Source organism: Dunckerocampus dactyliophorus, chromosome 14, assembly GCF_027744805.1.
Source record: "Dunckerocampus dactyliophorus isolate RoL2022-P2 chromosome 14, RoL_Ddac_1.1, whole genome shotgun sequence".
Lineage (NCBI taxonomy): Eukaryota > Metazoa > Chordata > Actinopteri > Syngnathiformes > Syngnathidae > Dunckerocampus > Dunckerocampus dactyliophorus.
In genome coordinates, this window is record NC_072832.1 from 25,392,427 (window position 1) to 25,417,788 (window position 25,362).

General features: G+C 42.0%; 1 protein-coding gene across 3 annotated transcripts in view; it reads right to left on the bottom strand.

Moving 5' to 3' along the window:
• Positions 1–18,426, bottom strand: part of LOC129193918 (pro-neuregulin-3, membrane-bound isoform) — a 219,672-nt gene extending 201,246 nt beyond the window's left edge. For all 3 annotated transcript variants that reach the window (XM_054798721.1, XM_054798719.1, XM_054798722.1), the window contains exon 1: positions 16,533–18,426. In XM_054798721.1, the coding sequence (XP_054654696.1) occupies positions 16,533–17,253 (721 nt within the window). In that variant the 5' untranslated portion in view covers positions 17,254–18,426. The remainder of the gene's footprint in view (positions 1–16,532) is intronic.
• Positions 18,427–25,362: the final 6,936 nt, after the last annotated feature.

The following is a 25,362-nucleotide window of genomic DNA, read 5'->3' on the forward strand; positions in this document are numbered from 1 at the left end:
GATGAGGAGCAGAGGTCAAAGGTTAATGACGCCTCTGCACCGTGTGACGTAAGAAGACTTTCAAATTAGGAATGCAGGAGATTTTCACTGCTCTGATTTCATTTTCCATTCTGCTGAACGATTCTCGTTTGGGAAAAAAAGGAGCGCAAACAAGATGATGAGCATCAACTTTGTTTACAAGTAACACCCCCACCTCCCTCCATGGGGGCCCAGGGCTTCCTTTGCCTTCAGCTGAACTCAAAAAGGGAAAATCAGAGAAAATAATGGAACATCTCCGGGCAGAATTTTCAGAAAATGGGGGAAATTAGGCAAAAAAGGGACCTTGTTCAGAAAGTAAAGGGAGTTTTTTTGAAAAATATGAAAAAATGGGGGGAAATAAATGTTTTTTCAGACAGTAAGGGACAGTTTCTCAAAATAAAGGGAAAATGAGGGACATTTTCCATAGAATAAGGGAAAAATAGTGAAAGTTTCAACAAAAAAATAAGTATATAAAACTAAGAGAAAAGGACATTTTCCATAAAATAAGTAAAAATGGGGGTAAATAAGAAGAAATTTCCACAACATAAGCACTTTTCCAAAAAATAAAGAAAAATGAGGGACATTCTCCGCAAAACAAGGGAAAATGCAGCAAAATAAGGGAGTTGTTTTTCAGAAAATAAAGGGGAAAATAGTGACATTTTCAAAAGGATAAGGGAAAGTAAGACATTTTCCAGAAAATGAGTGTAAATAAGCAGTTTTTCAGAAAACAAGAAAAAAGGGGGGGAAATAAGTGAACATTTCCAAAAAATAAGGGAAAATGAGGGACATTTTCAGAAAATAAGAAAAATGAGGCAAAATTTTCAGAAAATCGGGGAAATTTAGCAAAAAAAAAAAAAAGGGACCTTGTTCAGAAAGTATAGGGAATTTTCCAGAAAGTAAGGAAACAATGGGAGGAAATAAACACTTTTTTCAGAAAATTAGGGACAATTTCTCCAAACAAATAAGGGAAATGAAGGACATATTCCAGAAAATAAGGGAAAATTAAGCAAAATAAAGGAAATTCTTTTTCAGAAGATAAGGGGAAAATGGTGAAATTTTCAAAGGAATAAGGGAGAGTAAGAGAAAGAGACATTTTCCTGAACATGAGGGGAAATTAGAGAAAATTTCCAAAAAGTAAGAGAAAATGAAGGACATTTTCCAGAAAATTAAGGGAAAATGAGGCACAATTTTCAGAAAATTTGGGAAATTTACCAAAATAAGGTACTTTTCCAGAAAATTAAGAGAATTTTCCAGAAAATCAGGACAAATGGGGGGAAATAAGCAGTTTTTTGGAAACTAAATGACAGTTTCCAAAAAAATAGGGAAAATGAGGGACATTTTCCAGAAAATTAGGGGAAAACACTGAAATCTTCAAAAAAATAAAGGAAAGTAATAGAAAGGGTAATTTTCCTGAAAAGAAGAAATAAGGGAAACAGTGGGGGTAAATAAGAAGAAATGTCCACAAAATAACACATTCTCCAAATATTTGAATGTTTGTGTCCATCTTCAGTCTGCTCGCCTCTTCCGCACCTGCAGACACGCCTCTGAAGACCTGCTTGCCGCCACGCGCAGACATCCAACAGCTGCGAACACACGAAACTGAACTTGTTGATTCCCATTCCTAATTTTCAAGTCTTCCATCACGCGGTGCCATGAACCTTTGGCCTTTGCTCATGATCGTCATCGCCATGAAGACTGACTTGTTTAACATCAGCAATGACGAAACGTCACAGTGTAAAGAGCGTGTCAAGGTGTTGACAGGTCATGTTGTCATGGGGTGACGTCGCCATGGAAACCCTACCGCGGACGTCTTTTACACGCGTGTGATCATGAACTATTCATCACGTGACATTCATGAATGTTTCAAAGGCGACAAAGAAAACAAGTCATGCTAAACGAGGCGCGCTGGCAACGGTAAAACAACGCCGTAGGGAGGGGGCGGAGCCAAGAGGAGCCTAATGTACATAGAGGCTGTCTGTTAGCTTTGTAGCCTAGCATTGTTCGGGACAGATGTGCAGGCAGGATATCATCCGTCCTGTGACTTTTAGCCTTGATCTAGATAGTGACCCCCCCATAAAAGCTGTAGCACTAACGCTGCACATTTAGCATGATAGAGATCAACATGGCAGCAGATAAGCTAGCAGGTCAGCGCTGCTTGCTCGTGTTCATCACGTCTACAAAATGGCACTACAAACACGCACACACACGATAGAAACACACACACACACACACACACACACACACAAACACACACAGGCTGGAGGAAAATGTGGTAGAAGAGCTGAATTTCCCTCATTTTCCTACATTTTCCCTTATTCCCCGGACAAACTGACAGAAGATTTTCCCTCATTTTCCATTATCGTCATCTTTGGGCACATTTCTCAAGTGGATTTCCACGTGCAAATGTTGACAGCTGCTGGAGGAAATCTGGTGGAAGACACGCATTTCCTGGATTTTCTTTGACTTTCCCTTTTCTGGAAAGTTTCTCTTATTTTCAAATGCATGTTGACAGGTGCTGTTGCAAATCTGTTGGAAGATCCAAATTCCCTGATTTTTCCTCATTTTCCATAAAATGTCCTTTCTTTTCCAAATACAAATGTTGACAGGTGCTTGTGGATATCTGGTGGAAAACCTGAATTTCCCATATTTTCCTGCATTTTCCATTTTTTTCTGGAAAACTGATGGAGGAAATCCCCACATTTTCCTTCATGTTACCTTATTTTAGGAAAATAAAATTTGACAACTGCTGGCGGAAATCTGGTGGAAGAACCAAATTTACCTTATTTTCTTAATTTTCCTCTATTTTCTGGAAAATGTCTCTTTTTTCCAGATGCAAATGTTGACAGGTGCTGGTGAAAAATCAGTTACAAAATCCAAATTCACTGATTTCCCCTCGTTTTCCAGAAAATCTCCTTTCTTTTTCAAATGCAAATGTTGACAGGTGCTGGTGCAAATATGGTGGAAGATCTAAATTTCCCATATTTTTCTGGAAAATCTTCCTTATTTTCAAATGAAAATCTTGACAGATGCTGGGAGAAATTGTGGTGGAACACTTGAACATCCCTTATTTTCGTACATTTTTCCACATTTTCTGGAAAACTGGTGGAAGAATTTCCCACATTTTTCTTCAATTGCTGGTGAAAAATCTAGTGAAAGATCCAAATTTCCCTTATTTTCCCGCTTTTTCCAGCAAATGTCCTTTCTTTTCGCATTATTTTTTTGGAGAAATTGTCCCTTATTTTCTGAAAGGGTTTATTTTTGCAGTTGGTGGTGCAAATCTGGTGGTGTTCCCATATTTTCTGGAAAACTGGTGGAAGAATCTCTCACATCTTCCTTCATTTTCCCTTATTTTGGGAAAAATTTCCCTTATTTCCAAATGCAAATGTTGACAGTTGCTGGTGGAAATCTGGTGGAAGACCCAAATTTCCCTTATTTTCCTTCATTTTCCCTTATTTTCTGTACAATTTCCTTTATTTAGAAATGCAAATGTTGACAGATGGTGGTAGAAAATCTGGTGGAAGACCTGAATTTCGGGTATTTTCCCCCAGTTTCCCACTTTTCTGGAAAACTGGTGGAAGAATTGCCCACATTTTCAATTATGTTGTGATAATTTCCCCAATTTTCAAATGCAAATGTTGACAGTTGCTGGTGGACTACCCAATTTTCTCTTATTTTACTTAATTTTCCCTTATTTTCTGGAAAATTTCCTTTATTTTCAAATGCAAATGTTGATCGATGCTGGTGGAAATTTGAGTGAAAAGACCTGAATTTCTCATATTTTCCTTCACGTTCCCTTATTTTCTGGAAAACGTCCCTTATTTTCAAATTCAAATGTTGTCAGGTGCTGGTGGAAGACCAAGATTTAAGACCCCTATTTTCCCTCATTTTGTCTTATTTTAGGGACAACGTCCCTTATTTTGAAATGCAGATGTTGCAGACAAAGAAGAAGTAAGCTTTCCTCACGGAGCATGAAGAGCAAACAAAGAGGAACTGTCGCCTTGTCCTGCTCTTTGGCAAGTGTCATTGCGTTAAATGACATGTTTCCAAAATAAAAGCCCACGCTAACGTGTCGTCTTTGTGGCGCTGCTCTCGGTGCTGGCGGTCATGAAAAAAAAAAACCCAAAAAACAAAAAAAAACAAGCCGCCTCCCCCAGAGAAGCTGGCAACCATATTTAAAGATAAAAATAGTGCGCGGGGGGGCTCGCCGCCAAAGCGCCGAGCGTCACGCCCACACATGATGTCATCCTCTAAGGGGGGGGCGTTCTGTCAGTAATGGCCGCCTGAGGACTTTTTGTTGTGGAAACATTTTCTAATGATCTCAGTTCACTTGTCAGACATGACATGACACACGAGTAAAGCCAGTGAAAGTACTACTACTAGTACTCTGCTGTATTAGTCAAGTATGCAGCTGCTTATTCTTCTATGAATACTGTTCGTACTACGCAAGATTGGATCCCAACATCAGCATCTTTGAAAAGGCAGAACCTTTGCATGGATGGTGTACCTAATCAACTGGTTCAATTATTGACATTAAAGTCCAAGCTTTTGCTGTAAAAAAATACAAACGCAGCCAGACTGTAAGAATTGTTCACACACACACACGCGCACACACACACACGCACGCACACACACATGCACACACACACACACGCACACACACACGCACACACGCACGCACACACACACACACACAGAATGTTTGGCCTCCCTAAGGGAAGTGGTTACTAAGCAGCTCACAGAGAACTAATCCAAGTGTAAAGACTTTGAACTCTGCAGTGTGCTTCTAAATCTGCTTTAAAAGTCAACGCCTGTTCCCGCGAGACGTTGCGCCCGCCGCGCAAACACGCATGTTGACGCCCGACGACGTCGGCCGACACGCCGCGAGGATGGGGTCGTCTGAGGTTTTCTTTCTTTACGTGACGCAGGGGGACGGACGTTTGCCGTGTCTCGATTGGCACACTTTGCGTACTCACGCTTTTGAGTGCATGATGGTGTTCACACTGAGAAGAAGGGCAAAATGGAGTTGCACTCAAAATGGTAAGCTGAAACCTGGAACGTATCCCAGCTGACTATGGGCGCGAGGCGGGGTACACCCTGGACTGGTGGCCAGCCAATGGCAGGGCACAACCATTCACACTCACATTCATACCTATGGACAGTTTAGAGTCCTAAAATGCATGTTTTTGGAATGTGGGAGGAAGCTGGAGTATCCGGAGAAAACCCACGCACGCACGGGGAGAACATGCAAATGCCTCACGGAGATGTTGAACCCAGATCTTCCTGATCTCCTGTGTAGCCAACATGCTAACCACTAGGCCACCGTGCAACCAAGAATTCAATTCAGTGTATTTCCATTGCCTTCCATTTTCTTCCATTTATCCAGGTCACAGGGGCAGCAGTTTCAGTAGGGAAGTCCAGACTTCCCGGTCTCCGACCACCTCTTCTTGTTCCACCAGGAGCACCCCTCTGATAGATTCCAAGAACGACAGTCAGGACCCTTTCCCCAACCCAAAGGCAGAGAGATGTGACCTTCTCCTTCCCCTCCTTCACTGGGGATGACTCCAACCGGCTGATGAGATATGAATAAGCCCACACCAGCTTGCTCCCTCTCCCCTGCAACAAGGGTGGAGCTACAGGATGGCCAGTGGTGGCTGTGGCCACCCTTGGTCACTCTCCGGCCACCTCAGTGGCCACCTCCACGGCTCGGGGACAAGTTTGACAAACGCGGCTCTGTGGTGCAGAACATTAGTTCAGCCTAACCGCTGTTTTCGCTTGGCCACATTTCACTGCAGCACACAACAGAAGAGAGCTGCCTATTTTATGGAGGAGCTGTCAATAAAACCGCGTCTTGCGTGAACTGCTAGCGGTAGGTAAGTTTTCCATGATTACTTTGGTCTGTTCTGGTCAGGTTTTCTCACAATGTTGACTTTGACTTAAATTCGTAAGCGTGATTCCGCACATAAATCTGTTATTATTGGAAGCTCTCTGCAGCAGCATGAGTGGGCATGTAAACCACGGAGTCTAGAGTTAAAACAGGAGTGCCTATGCACATCCACTTCCGTATTATTCCCTGCTTGGGTTTGGCTGCCATGATGGGGCGCAGAATCCAGGAACTATTCATTGAAAACATGTCCTCGGCACACTGCTCAGTTATTAATTGCTCTAATAGACGGTCCAAGAGCAGTGGCGGAGCTACCGTGTGGTCAGTGGTGGCTGTGGCCACCCTTGGTCACTCTCTAGCCACCCCACTGGCCATCTAGACAATTCAGGTATCAGCTTATTGCCACACCTATGTGATTAATGGTCTCGCCTTGGCCACCCCAATGAAACATTTCTGGCTCCGTCACCGCCCTGCAGCAACTCCAGAGTAGAATAAGGTCCGGCCCCTCTCGAGGAGTTGGGTTCCAGAACCCAAACTGCAGGTTGAGGAAAGTCAAAGAATAATCAAAATAAGGTTTTTAGCTTGTTATTAGAAAAAAACACCTAAATTGTGGCAAAACAATATCTTCATAAGAACTGGCTAGCTATACTTTCTTAATATAAGATTATTTGTCTTGAGAGAAAATTGGCCACATGGATGGCAACAATGACTTCAAACAATGCCGATACACTTCATAAAGCTTTCATGATGGCCACTGCTTGACCCTGGAACAGATGATTTCCTATGCAAACAATCAGTTCCAGCATTATCTATCACACAAGGTCAAAAGCCTTCCTACGCTCCACATGCACGCTTGTTAAATCTTGCGTCAATCAAATGAATAATGTAAGCTCTAAGCTGTTTTTTTGTCTTCAACTTTGACTTTTAGGATCGTCGAGTGTTGCTTCTGTGGCATTAAAATTCAATGGACCTGCTGAGAGCGCTCATTGAGTGGAGAAGAAGAGGAGACCATGTGTGCTGGGAGTACAAATACTAACTGGGCTCTGGCCCCAAAGTGAGCATGCATTATTAATGAGGCTGATAAATAAATCAGCGTGACATAAACGGGCGTATGTGCACTTAAAACAACAAACTGCACGCATGCCGTATGTACGTCCTCAAAGTCCCCCAGCTTCTGCTTCATAAGCGTCCTGTGACTCGTCCGTACGAGAGGGTGCAAGAAGATGAAATATTCCCGGTGGCTTCCTCTCTCTGGGTGATGCGTGACCTGACGCAGTGAGGCATCACCGTGCACGCTCACCTCCTTTCTAAAGGAGCGTGTCGAGCCGGCTCGGTTCTGCTTGGCTCCGCATCACATGGGAAAATAGTTGGAACTGTGAGGTTATATCGTCTTTAAATAGCAGCATCAAAGTTGATATTCTATTCATAATCCTCTTTAGATGCCACAAAGTAGGGGTGCGCCATAATTATCAAACCAATAATTATTTAATTTAAATTAAAAATTAAATTAAATTGACTCTCAGTCTCTTTTTGCAAAAAATTGCAACAAGAAGAAGTAGGGGCGCATGATAATTATCCGGCCGATAGGAGGGCATTATGAACATTAAATATAGCTCCGATAACTGATCATTTCAAAAATGAGGCGAGGTTACCCGTACTGTGCAGGTGAGCAACCTGCTCAAGTGCTCTTCGCTGAGCAAAAACAAAACATAGAGCACACACAAAAATGTATCAGCCACCTGAAATGTGTTTGAAAAGTGCAAAAAGGTTTGCCAGAGACCTCCATGGCGTCACACCGGCTGCTCGGAGTGTGCACCTTGCTGGGCCACGTCAGGTGGCTCCCTCCCCTCTATACTCTGGTTCTCCTGATAGTAGTGATGTGGTCGTAGTAATGTCATGATATTTGATTAGGACTAATCACCAGATCCTAATTTGTTACTTCTTACCTCCAGGTGTGCACAAACTACACTTAACTCTAAATAAAAAATCGGTACAATGTTGGGCTTGAGAAGCAGAAAGTTATCAGTATCGCTTTGGAAAAAAAAAAGAAGACACCGTGCATCTTTACCGCAAAGTATTGCCTAAATCATGGGGGTCCAAACAGTTAATTAAAGTGTGAAGTCCAAAGTCATATGCTTGCTATTTTCCAGTCCTTGCAAGTCATCGCCACTGTTAGGAGTTTACCAAATAAAATCACCTGACCTCGTAATTTGCAAATGGAAATGAAATTCTCCTGGGTGGAATGTTGACACATGCTTAACGGGATAGTTTGGATTTTTTGACATGAAGTTGTATTACATCCCCCTCAGCAGTGTAGTACATCAACAGGAACCCCCCCCCCCCCCGGCTCCCCTAACACCAGTTGTGGTCAGATTTCGGATATACTGTATATACACTGCTCAAAAAAATAAAGGGAACATTCAATTCACAGTCAAAAGTGCTGCGTCGTTATTCAAACTGTCCACTTCGGAAGCAACACAGATTGACAATCAATTCCACCTGCTGTTGAGCAAATGGAATAGACAACAGGTGCTGTCTTTTTCCACTTTAATTTGGAGTGCGACTCCAAATCCAATCCAATAAATTTGATTTCAGTTGATATTTTTTGTGTGATTTTGTTGTCAGCACATGAAACTATGTAAAGACCAAAATATTTAATAAGAATATTTCATTAATTTAGATGTAGAATGTGATATTTTAGTGTTCCCTTTACTTTTTTGAGCAGTATATATATATATATATATATATATATATATATATGTATTTGTATATATATATATATATATATATATAATGGCTGGGCGATATGACCTCAAATCAATATTGTGATAAATTGGGCAGTTTTACCTTGATAAGGATAAATGCACAATAAATCCCCGACCTCTATATATATCTTTGCCATCTGAAAATAATTGCAGGAAATGCAAATTAACTGCTTTTCATTTATTTATTGACCAACTGGCACACATTACGTTCAATGAAATATAATGCATGTAATGGGACGCACCTATTCCTCCAAATAGCGCCAACCACGCTCCATTTACATAATGTGCTTTGGGTGGTTTTCATACTCTCTTTGCGTTTTGTGTTCTTTTGCTCAACATCATCTTTGTGGAACCCAAAATAAATCTCGCTGGGACTGTATCGTACAAACCCTGGCATACTACATTTCATCGCACATTCCAAAAACATGCATGTTAGGTTAATTGGCGGCTCTAAATTGTCCATAGGTATGAATGTGAGCGTGAATGGTTGTTCGTTTACATGTGCCCTGCCATTGGTTGGCGACCAGTCCAGGGTGGACCCCGCCTCTCGCTCAGAGTCAGCTGGGATAGGCTCCAGCTACCCCGTAATCCTAAGGAGGATAAGCGGCATAGAAAATGGATGGATGGATTCTTCATTAAAAATAATGTTTTTCTAGAAATGGTTTAATCAGTAAATTATTCTTTTTTTTTTCTAGAATAGATTTAATCAGTGAATTCTTCAAGAGATAATCGAGAATTGGAATATAAAATGTATCGAGCATTTGTTTAATCAGTAAATTATTCAATACATGTGTTTTTTTTCTAGAAGTGATTTTATTTGTGAATTCTTCAATATTTTTTCAAGAATTGGATTGTTACGTTTTTTCAAGAATTGGTTTAATCTGTGAATACTTCAAGGATATGACGTTTTTTCAAGAACTGGTTTTATCACTGAATTTTAAAAATAAAAAAATTACACTTTTCTAGAATTGGTTTGATCAGTAAATTATTCAATACATTTTTTTTCTAGAATTTATTTTATCAGTGAAAGAAAATGTAGAATTGGAAGATAAAAATTCTCTAGATTTCGTTGAATCAGTAAATGTTTTTTTTTCCCCTATAAATTCAAGAAGATTCCCTTTGGAGGCACAGCCTCAATCTCTCATCATGCATCGTCCTGACTGTTCCAACATCAACAAAAACGGCACCCAGAACAACGTTTCCGTGTGGATGAAAGTTTGAAACCATAAAATACTTTGCCGTTTGGACCTGAAAACACTTGTGGATAACGTGTGGATAACCCCTGAGGCGTTCCCAGGCCAGCTGCGAGTTGCAAGCGTGTCTACCCTCCGAGCTCCTCCTGGATGATCGACCCGGGACAACGTAGGATCTCTCAAACCACTCCACCACAATAATGTAGTGATTCAAAGAGAGAGGATCCGCTTCGGTCACAGTAAATCGCTTAAAAAAAGCCCAGAATGCTGCTTGGATTCCCACCTCGTGTGCGTCTAAAGGAGGTTTCATGCGGTGTCAATAAGGACCTAAGACGAAAGGTTTATGCCGCCTTCTCCATTTTCTCCTTTTAGGCTGGTTGCCGCTGGTCCAATTACAAAGCTGGAATGTTGCGTAACGATAACAAGGTATGTATTTTCCCTTGCACGACAGACATCAGCGTGTCCGTCTTCATTGTGCGACCCGCAGATGGCTGGCAGGCTACTGGACACTTAATGAAAGGCAGCCATTCAGCGAGAGCGCATACATTTCCTCTAATGGGCATTAATGTGAAAATGATGGCCTTAGCCAATCAAAGCGGCGCGTGGGTGGTAGGTAGAAATGAGACAGCGAGCGGGCGGGCGGGCGGGATGCTCAGCGCCGCTTTAGAACCAGTCGGCAGAACTTTTCCGAGCTCTGTGGGAGGAGGAGTGACATTTTCCCAAGGATATCTATCAAGCGGCCTTAATGGTTTTCATGCGCACTCACGCTCCAGAAGTGGCACTCTTTTTTTAATGATTAATTAATAACTGAAAGGCTGCTGATGAATGGGCCCATTTTTCCTCCTGGTAATAAAATGATACCATTTGTTCCCGTGTTTCTAATTATCAGGGGGAGCCGTGACGGCGCTCTGGCGGAATCTCTGGAATTTTCATTATCAGGCACACAAAGAAGCAGCAGCACCTTGGCGCTCACACTTTATAGGAAGCGACAGCGCTTTGCAATTTTTCACTTTTGTTGAACCCTTTTTCCAATTAACGGACAAGTGTCGGCTAATTGGTCAATATTCCCAAATTCACATCTACGTATGAAGAAGCACAAAGTTATAGTTTGGGAAATTAACACTCTCGATCTTTCATTCCAAGTTGACAGTCTCCTGTCTTTTTTTAGTGTCATGGCCCTGCACTCCTGATTCTGAAGGCCCGGGACAGATAAGATTGACAAGGCAACACATAGACGCTGAAATATACAGTCAATTTCGCTACATTTTGGATTTATCTGGAAAGAAGGCAGTGTAGACAAGACTGTGCTTGAGAGGTTCCCTCCCCCTGTCCCAGGTCTTCATGCTGCCTTCTTTCCAGATGCCCGAGAGCCGGATATGCCTCTTTTGATGACGGCATCTGGCTCTCAGACATTTCTTAGCACTAATAAAAATATTTTTTTTATTCCGCTGACATTTTAAAGTAAATCATTACAGAAATCACAGTATTAACTTTCAAAATATAAAACCTTGTCGTGCATTTTAATCAAGCCGTCCATTTTCTACCGCAGTGTGGGTGGTCAAAGCCAATGACAGCTGTCCTTGTCATATTTTCCACATTTAGTTGTATCCAGTGCAGAAAAATATGATGTGGCTCTTGCGGAAATCCATTTTAAAGTATGTTGCTTTCATGGCCCTCTTAGCCAGAAAGGTTCCCGGCCGCTTGAACACATACACTGCAAAAACAGCCATACGCGAAAGAAGCCCACATGATATTGAAATGAGACAAGTTTTCTTATTTCAAGCAAAATAATCTCCCAATGAGGTAAGCAGAATTTGCTTACTGTGTAAATGTGTAAAATTATTCAACTTGACTCAAGAAAATATAATATTTTTTTATCTCGTTTATAAATCTAAAAACTAGTGAATTGACATGTAAATCATTCCAAAAAAGAATTCTGAAATGTTTATGACAATAAGTTGTCCTAAATGAAGTGAATTTTAGATTCAATCTTTTTTCTTTTTAAATAAAAAATGTCCATCCATATAATTTGCTTCATGCTTGTTGAAAAGAAGTAACCAACACAACTAAGATGCTGACGACAAGAGGTGTTCGCTCCATGGTGGCCGAGTGGTTAGGTTAAGAACAACTTGCTTATTTTAGGACTCATCATGTTCTCAAAAGAAAAATATTGTAGTTATAATAATTCTAGCCAAGCAACTTTTGCTTACTCCATTGGCAGAATTTTTTGCTCGAAATAAGAAAAGTTGTCTCATTTTAATATCATTTGGGCTTCTTTCAAATATGGCTGTTGTTGCAGAGAATCGTGAACACCTCCTTCAAACTTGGCCACAGCTACACAGTACAGTATAGGCTCCAACAACACCCTCCATCCACAAAAACAATGTGGCTAATGCTAGGTGTCATGGTAACGTTAGCATCATAGAGATGCTGGATATTGGCTTTCTTACTGACAGCCGACACGCCGATATTGTCCAACATCGATATCAACTGACACCGCTACAGACAGTCGCTACTAGCGTCAGCATACATGACGCTTCTTTTACTGTGGACGCATTTCACAAGTAAACACTGTTTGTGCAAAATAAGACAAATACTGAAATATGCAAAGTAAATTATGGAAAAAGTGACATACAGTCATGGAGAAAGTGATTCGGCCACCCTTGTTTCTTCAGTTTCTTGCTCATTTTCATGCCCGATACAACTAAAGGTACCTTTGTTTAGACACATATAACATGACAACCAAAATAGCTCATAAGAGTTACTTTTTGGCAGTGCTATAGATATCCATGTAAGAACTTAAGTGATATCAGCTCTTAAATCAAACTCTTATGATCTATATTTGTTTTCATCGTTATATTTGTCCAAACAAATGTACCTTTACTTGTACCAGGCATTAAAATGGATCAATAATCTGAAGAAACAAGGGTGGTCTGATCATCTTCTCCATGACTGTATTTATTTGAAAGACTTTGTCCCAACGACTAAAATGTCAACAAGCAACACAGGTGAGTCTTAATAAATTCACAAATAGGAATCCAATGACATCATACTGGCAATGATACAATTGGGAAAGCTGCACATTTCTATGCGGGACAAACGTGTGTATTAGAACAAAGTGCAAAAGTATGAAACTGTGGACCAATACCATCAGTGCAATCATCATCTCTACATCTCTGCCCATCAGTTGCGTCGGATGCATGTGACTCAGTGATTCTTCGTGAGGTGTGATATTGTATGAAAGGAAGACACCTTACTCACCCCTCCAAGCGCTGTACTGCATATTCAAGTCCAAAGACTGTGGCCAGTCTGTGGTGTCTTCCGGGGTTGACTCTCAAAAATGTTAACACAAAACACATTTTCATAGACAGACATGCCATGGCTGAGATCGAGTGAAGAAAAGGTTCTCCTCTCATTCCGTGTGGAAGTGGTAAGCTTTTGGCTTCTTTTTCCTTCCTCCCCACTCCGTTTGAAAAACTTTCTTCAGCTTAGAAAAAGTCAATTGGAGAGACTAACTGGTTAGGCTAACTAGTAGCTTGCTATGCTAGGGGTGGCCGTCCGTTATGTCCCTGCAATGTGATGTAAACAAAGAACAACAGGAGTGCAAAGTGACTACCGTAGTCCCTCGCAATATCGCGGTTCAATTATCGCTCCCTCCCTATAGCACAAAAATTAATGAATTAATACATTTTCGTGGTTAAAGACGGCCTATTATTACTTTAAAAATATGAATATTTAAGCAAATTGTATTCATTCTTGGCCTAAATGGACTAACTAAATGAAGTAAAATACAAATACAGGCAGCATTGTAATTGTGAATGTAGTACTGTATTCAACATTGGTTACTCGGCATCGGTGTTCGGCACTAGAGTCCTCACTGAGGTTCCCTGGGGAACATTTACTGTGACACTGCTCGGGCAGGAGTTTTATTTGGCTTATTTACTCATATTTTGTCTACTATATTGGCTAATACGAGTGTAAAGCCATTGAAAGCCACAAGTACACGGGGAGTACACTGTTCACTGCTAACGTGTGAATCTGTTATCTTATTTATGTCTAATACGTCTTATTTTCTCATTGTGTCTACTATATTGGGTAATAGAAGTGTAAGGGTGACTATAGGGCTGTTATTTCATGTCTTGAGGGCTCTAATAATGTTAAAAACCATATTTGGATGGTTGTAAACAAGTTTTCTACGACAATATTCCACGTATTAATATTGAATCCTACTTTACGGAAATTCACTTATCGCGGTCGGGTCTGGAACCAATTAACCGCCATAAACGAGAGGCAGCTGTAATTGTAACTACATATTACCAGCAAAGAGGACATCAACCGGATGGACAAACTGATCCGGGAAGCCACAAGTGATCGCCACGCAGTTGGAGGCGTTGGAGGACACTGGACAAAACTGCTGTCCCACCCAACCCCACCCACCCACTCCATAGGACAATAGAGGGGCAGCGGAACTCATTTTTCAACAGACTCCTCCAGTTCCGTTCCCACAGTGAACGCTACAGTACTTCATTCATTCTATACGCCATCCAGGTCTACAATACCCCACCGTCTGTAAAAGATAATTTGCAACATTATTGAGCTGTACTGTCTGTACTGTCTTTTTTTTGCATTTGAGCCACTGTAACCAAGCAATTTCCCTTGTGGATCAATAAAGTCTAAGTCCAAGTCTACATATGTAACTATATATAACTTAACTTCAGCTTTCTGGAACGGATGAATTGGATTTACATGATTTCTTATGGGATTTGGTTAACGTCGTTTTGGGTTAGCATCTGAGCTTCTGGAACGAATGAATGACGCAAACCAAGGTTCCTCTGTACTGCTTGTGGGAGAACCCCTGCTCGGGAATCATTCATGTAAGCCAGTTTGACCAGTTTTCAGAACAAGAACTACTTGCAAGAAGTGAAAGAGGTAACTGTGTGCTACGATTCCAGAGATCCAGTCAGGTTAGCATGTGCGACGAGCTAATGGGTCCTGTTTGGCCACTAAGGGAGAACCTGACCCGGTCCAGGAGTTAATAGCAGTTCTCAGCATGCGCAGTGAGAGGCGCCTGAAAGCAGGGATATTTGTCACGGAGGAAGAATTGTTTGTGGCGTCAGCGCATTATTGATCACTGCAGCAGCGGCGATCAATAGCGAGTGTACATAACGAGATTTGAAGGCGGGATGGAGAAGCTGGCAAAATCACTACTCATTAACTAAAACGCTACAAGACGCTTCTTTTTCAGAAATGATCCGCTTGATGATGAGCCGAATGGCATGTGAAGGGTTCCGGGAAACAACCTGCCGTGTTTACATGTTCTATCTTTGCATCGACCACTCAGGCGGCACAAATCCATCTATCAGTTCTCTAAGTGACTTCATGGAGCCGTCGTCATGTTTGCCCGACACTAAAAGGACAGAATGGTAACTAAAGACGCCCCACTTCCTGTTTGTTTCATCTCTCAGCCAAGCGTGGTTGATGTGAGCTGCCCCACTGAGTTTGTGTTGCTCTCCATCATTGTAGAGCCTCTGCAGAATTAGCCACTAATGAGGAAAAAAGTTCATTTACTTAAAAGACCAGCAACAACAAAGACACCATGGATGCCAACCAAAACCAAGTACATCAAAAGTACAGTTTTCATCATCTCAATACAGACATGGACACTTTTCATGGTGATGACAATGACAAGGCGGACGTAGCATGATGCTAACTTACTTTAACAACAAGCATGTTTGCCTCTGACATCAAGGATCAACCAAGGCTAAAGTAGCATGATGCTAACTTACTTTAACAACAAGCACATTAGCCTCGTGCATCAAAGGTCAACCAAGGCTAGCATGATGCTTACCTTACTTTAACAACATGTTAGTCTCTGGCATCAAGGATCAGCCAAAGCTAAAGTAGCAAGATGCTAACCTTATTTTAACAACATGTTAGCCTCTGGCATCAAGGGTCAACCAAGGCTAATGTAGCATGATGCTAACCTTACTTTAACAACATGTTAGCCTCTGGCATCAAGGGTCAACCAAGGCTAATGTAGCATGATGCTAACCTTACTTTAACAACAAGCACAATAGCCTCGGGCATCAAAGGTCAACCAAGGCTAGCATGATGCTAACCTTACTTTAACAACATGTTAGCCTCTGGCATCAGGGGTCAACCAAGGCTAGCATGATGCTAACCTTACTTTACAATATGTCAACCTCTGGCATCAGGGGTCAACCAAGGCTAAAGTAGCATGATGCTAACCTTACTTTAACAACATGTTAGCCTCTGGCATCAAGGGTCAACCAAGGCTAAAGTAGCATGATGCTAACCTTACATTAACAACACACATGTTAGACTCTGACATCAGCCTAAGCCAGAAAACAGTTGAAATACCGAGAGCATCCAGATGGATTTGGAAGCGCTCGCTGTGGTTCAGGTGCTCTCAATGTAGAGATCAATGCAATCGATCCCTACTCTCCAGGTCTCTGCCTTTGGGAATGTCACATGTTGAAAGCCAGAAGTGTGGAAAATGTCAACTATGTCATCCATCAAGCTTACAGTCAGGCTTTGCAATAATCAACACGGATCAATACACACCATCAGATGCACATCATATGATGAAAAGATGCCGTTCCTTTCCATGGACCAATCAAAACATAGCGTCTAGAGTATAAGAGCATGACTTACGTGTTTTGCGGTGTCCATGCCTGCGGGTGGTAGTTGTGGTGAATGTGACCTTGGTAGTGGTGTGGTCTGAAGTCCACATCTGAGTGGAGTCGTGGAGCACGGTCGGGTTGGACGGAGACGGACTCGATGTCTGCGCTCCGTTTCTGAGGGTTGTCCGTGGCGGCGCGGCCACTGTCGTAAAACCCACTGGAACGCGTCCGTTACGATTTCCAGGAATGCGAGGGGTCGCTAGGCTACCTGAGGCTGCGCCCCCTCTCGGGTTAGTGGTTGTGGTAGCAGTGGTTCGAGTTCTACCTTTCACCGCCGTCACTGTTTTAGGCGTGACATTCCTGTCATCAGCTGTCGGAGTGGCAGTTGCGGTGGTAGTTTCGGGACCTTTAGGAATCCCACTGGGCTTGGAGAGGAAAATGGGATCCTGTCCTATTCGATTAGCATCCACAAGGTCCGTTGGCACGTAATCCCGCACGGTTCCCACGACAATCCACTTGAGCAGCATCAGACTCAATCCCAGGCCGATGAAGCCGATGAGGAGGGGCACCACGCACAGCCACGTCTGCTGGCGGGGCCAAAGGGCACACCGAAACGGGCCCTCATCCCGGGCCTGGCCCTCGCCACGGACCCCCGAAGACACCAATCCCTCAGGTTCCTCCAGGATCACTGACCCGGTCCCGGTGGCCCCAGAGCACTCGGTCATCCTGCCCTGGGCTCCTTTATGGCTCATGGGGGGTTAATCCTGCGATAGGCATGGGTCACAAAGATTCCAAACGACGTTGGACATGGAGGAGAGAAGAAGGGAACGCTGACAATTGGAATTCCGCACTCAAGTAACACACGAGTATTCCAAGGATGGAGAGAACAGAAGGGGTATGCAGACAAGGATGAGCTGGCGTGGACGATTAGTCTGCCTCGAGTCCTGCCCAACTCTCAACTTAGAGGACGCTTACAGCGGGAAGATGCCAGTGGGCGAGGGGAGGAAGAAAGAGGGACACGGAAGGGAGACGAGGGTGGGAAGGGAGAAAAGGCTGGCATCCGACGGTGCTGCAGCAAAAATCCAAGGCGATTTCTACTTAGCATGAACGCCCCACCATGACTTCATGTGTGTCTGTGTGTGTGGGGGGTGGGGGTGGGGGGGTTCTTGCGCAGGAAAATATGGCATTCCCAGATGCAGGATGATCCCTCAGCTTTTGCCCCGTCAGGGTCCCGCAGAGCTACAATCCTGTCTCCTTTGGGACTCCTCCCAACACTCCCAACAATTCCCTTTGCTTCTTTACCACCTTGTTCTGTCTTTACCTAAAAAAGAGACATAGTAGAATTCCAGTTGTTGTCCGGATGCAAACAGCAACAATTCAAAGTGCAGCAGGCGGAGGGGTGGTGGTGGTGGGGGGGGTGTTGTCACGCAGTGCTATCACAGGGCGGATTAATCCGCTAAAGCAACGCATGATCCTGCTCCTTGTGCACCCGGCTTTGGATCACATTTCTCCAAGCTGTCTGCTCAGCGCTGACGCTGCCGAGAGCCTCCCACATTCCAACACAGCCGGGTGGGGGGTGGGGGGTGGGGAGTAATGACTAAAAATAAAATCAAGAAAAAGATGTCCCGCTGATGCTCTCGCTCCCAAAAATCCAGAGAGGCAGACGATGAGGTTGCAGCGTCGTCTCGTCCAAGCGGGAGGCTCTCTTGGAGATGTTTCCCAAATACAACAAAACCCAACAATGCACCCCCCCTCCCCAGCGAGACAAGCAGGCTTCCCGCCCCTCGTCGTCACCCAGAAGAGGTTTGCAACATCCCAAGACACCACCGCGTTCACCTGCGAAGCCGAAATGCTCACCAACGCACACACAAACGTACAGGATACACACACGCACACACACACACACAGCTGCCGCCAACGAGAGGCAGCGGACAACTGAGAGGGAGGAAAGGGGGGGAGGGGGGGCAGACGAAGGAGAGGGTGGTCGAGCGACGCAGGGAGAGAGAGAGAGAGAGCGAGAGATGGAGGCTGCACCTGCTGGATGAAGCACGCGCACACACACACGCGCGCACACACACACACTGCATGGATCCAGATAATTGAGGGGAGGGGTTTGAGGGGAGGGTGGATCACTGCAGCGTGATTTGGGGTGGGTGTGGAGGGTGCGGCTCCAAAAAAGATCAGAGTTGAGCCGCTAAGCCCCGCCCACGGAAAATGCCTGTTTCCTGTTGGAAATGATGAGCGGATGACAAGCCATTTATGAATAATATTCTGTTAGATGGCCTCGGACGGTAGGTCCCTTCCGTGTCAGACTCACCAGCCAATGGTAACTGAGTAATTGAGACACCCATAAAAATGTCTATTTTCGACACAAGAGCCCCATGCCCCTCCCCACCCCAACCCTCCCGCCATTGTTTACTTGTAACACATGTGTCTTTTACCTGTACTATCACGTATTTAGAGAGAAAACAAGATTTTAAAAAACAGAAAAAATATTTATGATATAACCATTTCTAGAAAAACTTTACATATATATCTATATTGAGGAACACACTGATTGAATTCATTCTAAAAATAAAAACCAACATATTTATTGAAGAATTGACCAAGTCTAGAAAAAAATCATATTTATTGAAGAATTTAGTTGTAATTCTAGAAAAAAATATATATTTAGTGAAGAATTTAGTGATAATTCTGGAAAAAATATATTTATTGAATAATTCAGTGATAAAACCAATTGTAGAAAAAAATTATTGAAGAATTTAGTGATAAAAACAATTCCAGAAAATATCTAATTATTGAAGAATTCAGTGATGAAACCAATTGTACAAAAAAAATATTTATTGAAGAATTTACTGATGAAACCCATTCTACAAAAAGAATTTTGTAATAATTCTAGAGAAAATTGTGTTTATTGAAGAAAGCAATCATAAAACCAATTCTAGAAAAATAATATTTCCTGTTAAAACAATTCTACAATATATATATATATATATATATATATATATATATATATATATATATATATATATATATATATATATTTAGTGAAGAATTCAGTGATTAAATTAATTCTAGAAAAAAATATTTTATTGAAAAACGTAGTGATAATTCTAGAAAAATGTATTTATTGAATAATTCAGTGATAAAACAAATTCTAGTAAAAAATACTAATATATATTGAAACATTTAACACTAAAATCAGTTCTAGAAAGTAAAATTATTGACTAATTTAGTGATAATTCTAGAAAATGTATTTATTGAATAATCCAGTGCTAAAATCAATTTTAGAAAAACAAAATATATATAATGAGACATTTACTGATACTGGTATTTATTGACTAATTCATTGATTGAACCAATTCTAGAAAAAAATGATATTTACTGAAGAATTTACTGATAATTCTACAAAAAAATGCATTTATTGAAGAATTTAGTGATAAAGCCAATTTAAAAAGAAACATATTGAAACATTTACTGTTAAAACATCCATCCATTTTCTATGCGGGGTTCATTAGGTTCACGGGGGTATGCTGGAGCCTATCCCAGCTGACTTCGGGTAACAGGCGGGGTACACCCTGGACTGGTCGCCAGCCAATCGCATGGCACATACAAACAACCATTCACACCCATGGACAATTTAGAGTAGCCAGTGAAGCTAACATGCATGTTTTTGGAATGTGGGAGGAAACCGGAGTACCCGGAGAAAACCCACACACGCACGGGGAGAACATGCAAACTCCACACAGAAATGCCCAACAATTCAAACCCAGGTCTTGGACCCAGGACTGTGTGGCCAACATGCTAACCATTAGACCACCGTGCTACACTGTTAAAACAATTTTACAAAAAAAATATATATTTAGTGAAGAATTCCGTGATGAAATTAATTCCAAAAATGATATTTATTGGAAAATGTAGTGATAATTCTAGAATTCTAGAAAAAATATATTAATTGAAGAACTTACTGATGAAACCAATTCTAGAAAAAAAAATTATATTTACTGAAGAATTTATTGATAATTGTAAAAAAAAAATGCAATTTATTGAAGAATTGAGTGATAAAACCAATTCTAGAAAAATATGTATTGAAGAATGTACTGATGAAACCAATTTAAAAATATATATATTTATTAGGGCTATCAAAAATAGCGCGTTAACGGCAGTAACTAATTATTTCATTATTTGCGTAAATTTTTGTCGTGTAAATAACGCATACGCATGATGGCAAGCCACGGCCCTCTGTTACGGCGACGGTCATAACAGAACTTTATCTGACCGGAACACATCAACAGCAGGGCAATTCCAACACCATACTGTACATGTTTCCAACTCCAAACAAACACTTCTCTAGTCCATTCATCATTGGAACAACGCTTCCTCATTTGAGACAGACCGCGAGATGCATTCACGGGCACGCCGAACATCACAGCAACGTCTTTAGTATGCGTGTATGTGTGGTGTAAATAAACAGAAATGCAAAGAAAATCAATAAGTGGATATGCTTATCACTCACTTTGTAACTTTTAATGCGGAAGTACAATTTGCTGCATTTAAGTAGTTCCAGAAAATTAACTCAAAAATGAATTCAACTGAAGTGACGTGGTGTCTTTAAACGCAACTCCTCGTTGCTCGTAATAACACAGTGAAAGTCTGACTCAAATAGTCTGCTATTAAAGAAAACAGTGTTAGGTAAACAGATTTTCAGACATGTGTGCCATCTCTTAGCTTGACTGAAATGATCACTTATAAAATCAATTCTAGAAAAAAAAATATAGAAAAGTTTAACACTGAAATCAGTTCTAGCAAAACAATCATATTCACTGAAGAATTTACTGTTAAATCAATTCTAGAAAAGAATTGACAAATTAAAGAATTGACAAATCAACTCAAACAGGAGGCCACTGTCCCATTTCTTTTTGCATGTAACACTTTTGATGTCAAGACGGTGATTATTGATTGATAACTGATTTGACGCTAGCTACTGAACATTACGATAAAGCTAAATGTTGGGGAGTAATAACAATAATAATGTGTGTTTTAAAAGTGCATGTCATGTATTTGTGTCAGTGTGTCATCACGGAGGATAAAGCTTATGTTTGCCATTGTTATGACAAAAAAAGTCCTCTAATGGCAACGACGTCCTGATGCTGCCACGTTTTATGGGATATTACGGCTATATATACCCTCTCATTTTACAACGGCCGCCTCATCCGAGGGGTCAGGCCGGGTCACCCCTTCGCGGGTGAGGAGACCAGGGCTGCGTCTCAATTGGTGCACTTGTGTACTTACACTTGGCTATGTCCACACCAACACGGATATTTTCCAAAAGGCACATTTCACCCACTGTGGTGTTAAGTCCATCCACAGGAGTGGAGTGTCTGTGGCTGTCATGGACAATCAGAAGCCTGAAACATCAACCACAGCTGACTTGGTCGCGCATTACAACCCATCTGTTCATCAATATAGTAAACAAAAGGACAGAAACTCCCTGGGTGTTGCACTCAAAACACTCCAAATGCTGAGTGATGGACGCTTACCATGATTATCTTTGTATTTGACGCCAGTGAACGTGTGACGACGTTTCTGCTCTTAGTTCCACCGAGCTGGGAAACCCGCTTTGTTGGTAAAATGGTCCACTGGGGAGGTCTGAACCTCCCTCGTTCTCTGCAGACAAGATGATAAGCATCAGGGCCAGAGGTCATTACACAGCTCGTTAAGCCATTACAGTGTGTGTGTGTGTGTGTGTGTGTGTGTGTGTGTGTGTGTGTGCGTGTGTGAAAGGCAATCATCTATCTCCCAATAATCTTAACAATGCAAAAAATGTCATACTTTGAACTAGGCCTTTCATGATAATAAATGAATCAATTAACTGCACAATAAGAAGGAAGTGGATCATTTGGATGTAAGTGTAGTTTGTGCACACCTGGAGGTAAGAAGGACTGGAACAAATTAGGATTTGACCAACTGCACCTGTTGATTTGCCCTACTACTACCACATCACTACTATCAGGAGAACCAGAGTATACAGTGGGAGGACCCACCTGCTGTGGCCCAGCAGGGTGCACTGTATTCGGACACACTCCGAGCAGCCGGTGTGACGCCACGGAGGTGTCTGGCAAACCTTTTGCACTTTTTAAACGGCCACGACGCTGGCGTTTCAGGTGACGGATACGTTTTTTGTGTGTTCCATGTTTTTTTTTTCTCCCCCTCATCGCGAAGCATTTTGTACAATTAGCACGCGAAATGTCTTCCTCGGAAAGTGAACGTTTGTTTACGAGCGAGCTCAGGGGAAGTTACGACAGGTCGTTAACGTCACAGGCAGGAGAAAAAAGGAGCGCTTGATTTGCTAACCCCGCCACAGTTCGGGTAATCTCGCCTCACTGGAGCAATTTTTTCAAATTATCGGTTATCGGAGCTATTTTTAATGATTTGATTTATCGGTATGACATCATCATTCCCCTATCATGCACCCCCACTTCAGAGTATTTCTGGGTTATTTCTCCATTTTTTGTCGATTTTTCAGCGCAATTTTTGCTAAAAGTGACTGAGAGTCAATTTTATTTTAAATATATTATATATCTTTAATTCCATTGGGGTTTTTTGTCATTTTTCATTGATACGGTGTACTCGCATCATTATGATCATTACATACATGAAAAAATACAAAAGAATATGTTGACAATGATATCGCTTATCTGCAATAATTTGTTGTCGCCCAGCCAAAAGTGTTGCGGTGATAGGCGTCCTTTGAACTGTTCTTGTGTTTTCTTTGTGTCCTTGGAGCGTTGGGAGAAATGAAAATGACAAGTTGTCATGCACGGTGCACACGTCGGCGAGCGTTAGCTTCGGCCACACTTGAACAATCAGCGCGCGCATCGCTGACGGTCGACCTCGTGATTTGACCTAGCCAAAGCGCCTGGCGCATTAAGCGCAGTGATTGCGTCCAGCTTTGTGTGCTAAACGCTGCGTGAGTGCGTGTGTTGTGTTGCTGCCGGCGCCGCTCCATCAGAGCTTTATTGCTGAAAATGGCTGCCAACAGCGATGAAGCTCAAGTGGATTTGTGGGCCAGAAAAGTGCAATAATGAGCTGAGAAGGTATTAAAACGCTCCGCGGGGCTGAGGCGTCCACTGCTGCTGTGAAGTGCGCTAAGCTTGTTGTAGCGAGGCCACAGAGAAACGTCGTAAATAAGGAGCGTGCTGATGAAACTCTTCTTTGACGTCATCGCATACAACGCCGCCACGTTAAGAGCCGTCTATCTTGGAACCTCCAGTGGAACCTGCCACAGGCTTCAATCACACACAACCTTCCGCTATGACAGGGGTGTCCGAAACACAGCCTGCAGCTTGCTTTTTTATTGGATTAGGACCACACAGGAAAAACAAGTAGAAAAGGCTCAAATTCATGCAAAATGGCCGACTGCCTGTGCGTCTTACAGCATCGGTTCTTTGATGATGTTCATGTATCCTGTCATGATGAGCACTGAGCTTTTGTGTCAGTTAGACACCCTGGTGGCAGGCGGTCATATTTACTTATTCTCTTGTGCCACCTGTTACACAAATTATAAAAATAAAGGCTGTTTTTTCTCTATGTTTTTTTTGGAGTTGCTGTATGTCACCGGCTTAAAAAAAAAAAAGCAACAGATATGGTTCTCAAGGTTCACTGACTCACTCGTACTCAACAACGACTCGAGTTTCACTGACTTACGGGTACTTGATGAAGAATCGAGTTTCAATTACTCGCAAGTAAAAATTACGTTCTACTGATTCGCAAATACTCTCAGAAGATTCAATTTTCACTGACTCACGGATACTTGATGAAGAATCGAGTTTCACTGACTCACGTGTAGTAGACAAAGACTCGAGTTTCACTGACTCACAAATACTTGGCAAAGACCCGTGTCTCAATGGCGTAAGTGTACTTGATTAAGAATCGAGTTTCATGAGTACTCGAGAAAGACTCAAGTTTCACTGACTCACATGTGCTCAACGACTCATTTTTCACTTACTCACGCATAGTAGACAAAGACTGGAATTTCACTGACTCATGAACACTTGACGAAGATTTAATTTTCACGGACTCACGGATACTTGATGAATAATCAAGTTTCACTGACTCACACGTGTTCAGAAGACTCAAGTTTCACTGACTCACACATACTCAACTACGACCCAAGTTTCACTTACTCATGCGTAGTAGACAACGACTCGAATTTCTCTCCCACAAATACTCGACAAAGACTCGTGTCTCATTGACGTAAGGGTAATTTATGAAGAACCGACTTTCAGTGATTAACGAGTACTCGACAAAGACTCAAGTTTCACTGACTCACATTTACTGACCGACTCAAGTTTACTGACTAACGCGTACTTGACAAAGACTTGTGTTTCACTGACGTAAGGGTACTTGATGAAGAATCGAGTTTCAATGACTCACTAGTACTTGACAAAGACTTATGTTTCACTGACTCACAAATACTCGACAAAGACTTCAATTTCACTGACTCAGAAATTCTCATCGTAGACTCAAGTTTCACTTACTCATGCGTAGTAGACAAAGACTCAAATTTCCCTGACTCACGCAGAGTTGACGAAGACACAAGTTCCTTTGACTCACGGGTACTCAAGAAAGAATCAAGTTTTACTGACTCACAAAAAGAAGACTCAGTTTTCATTGACTCAAGGATACTTGATGAAGAATCAAGTTTCACTTACTCACACGTGCTCAACGACTCAAGTTTCACTTACTCACGCATAGTAGACAAAGACTTGAAATTCACTGACTCACACATACATTGACAAAGACACAAGTTTTTTTGACTCACGGGTACTCAATAAAGAATCAAGTTTTAATGACTCACG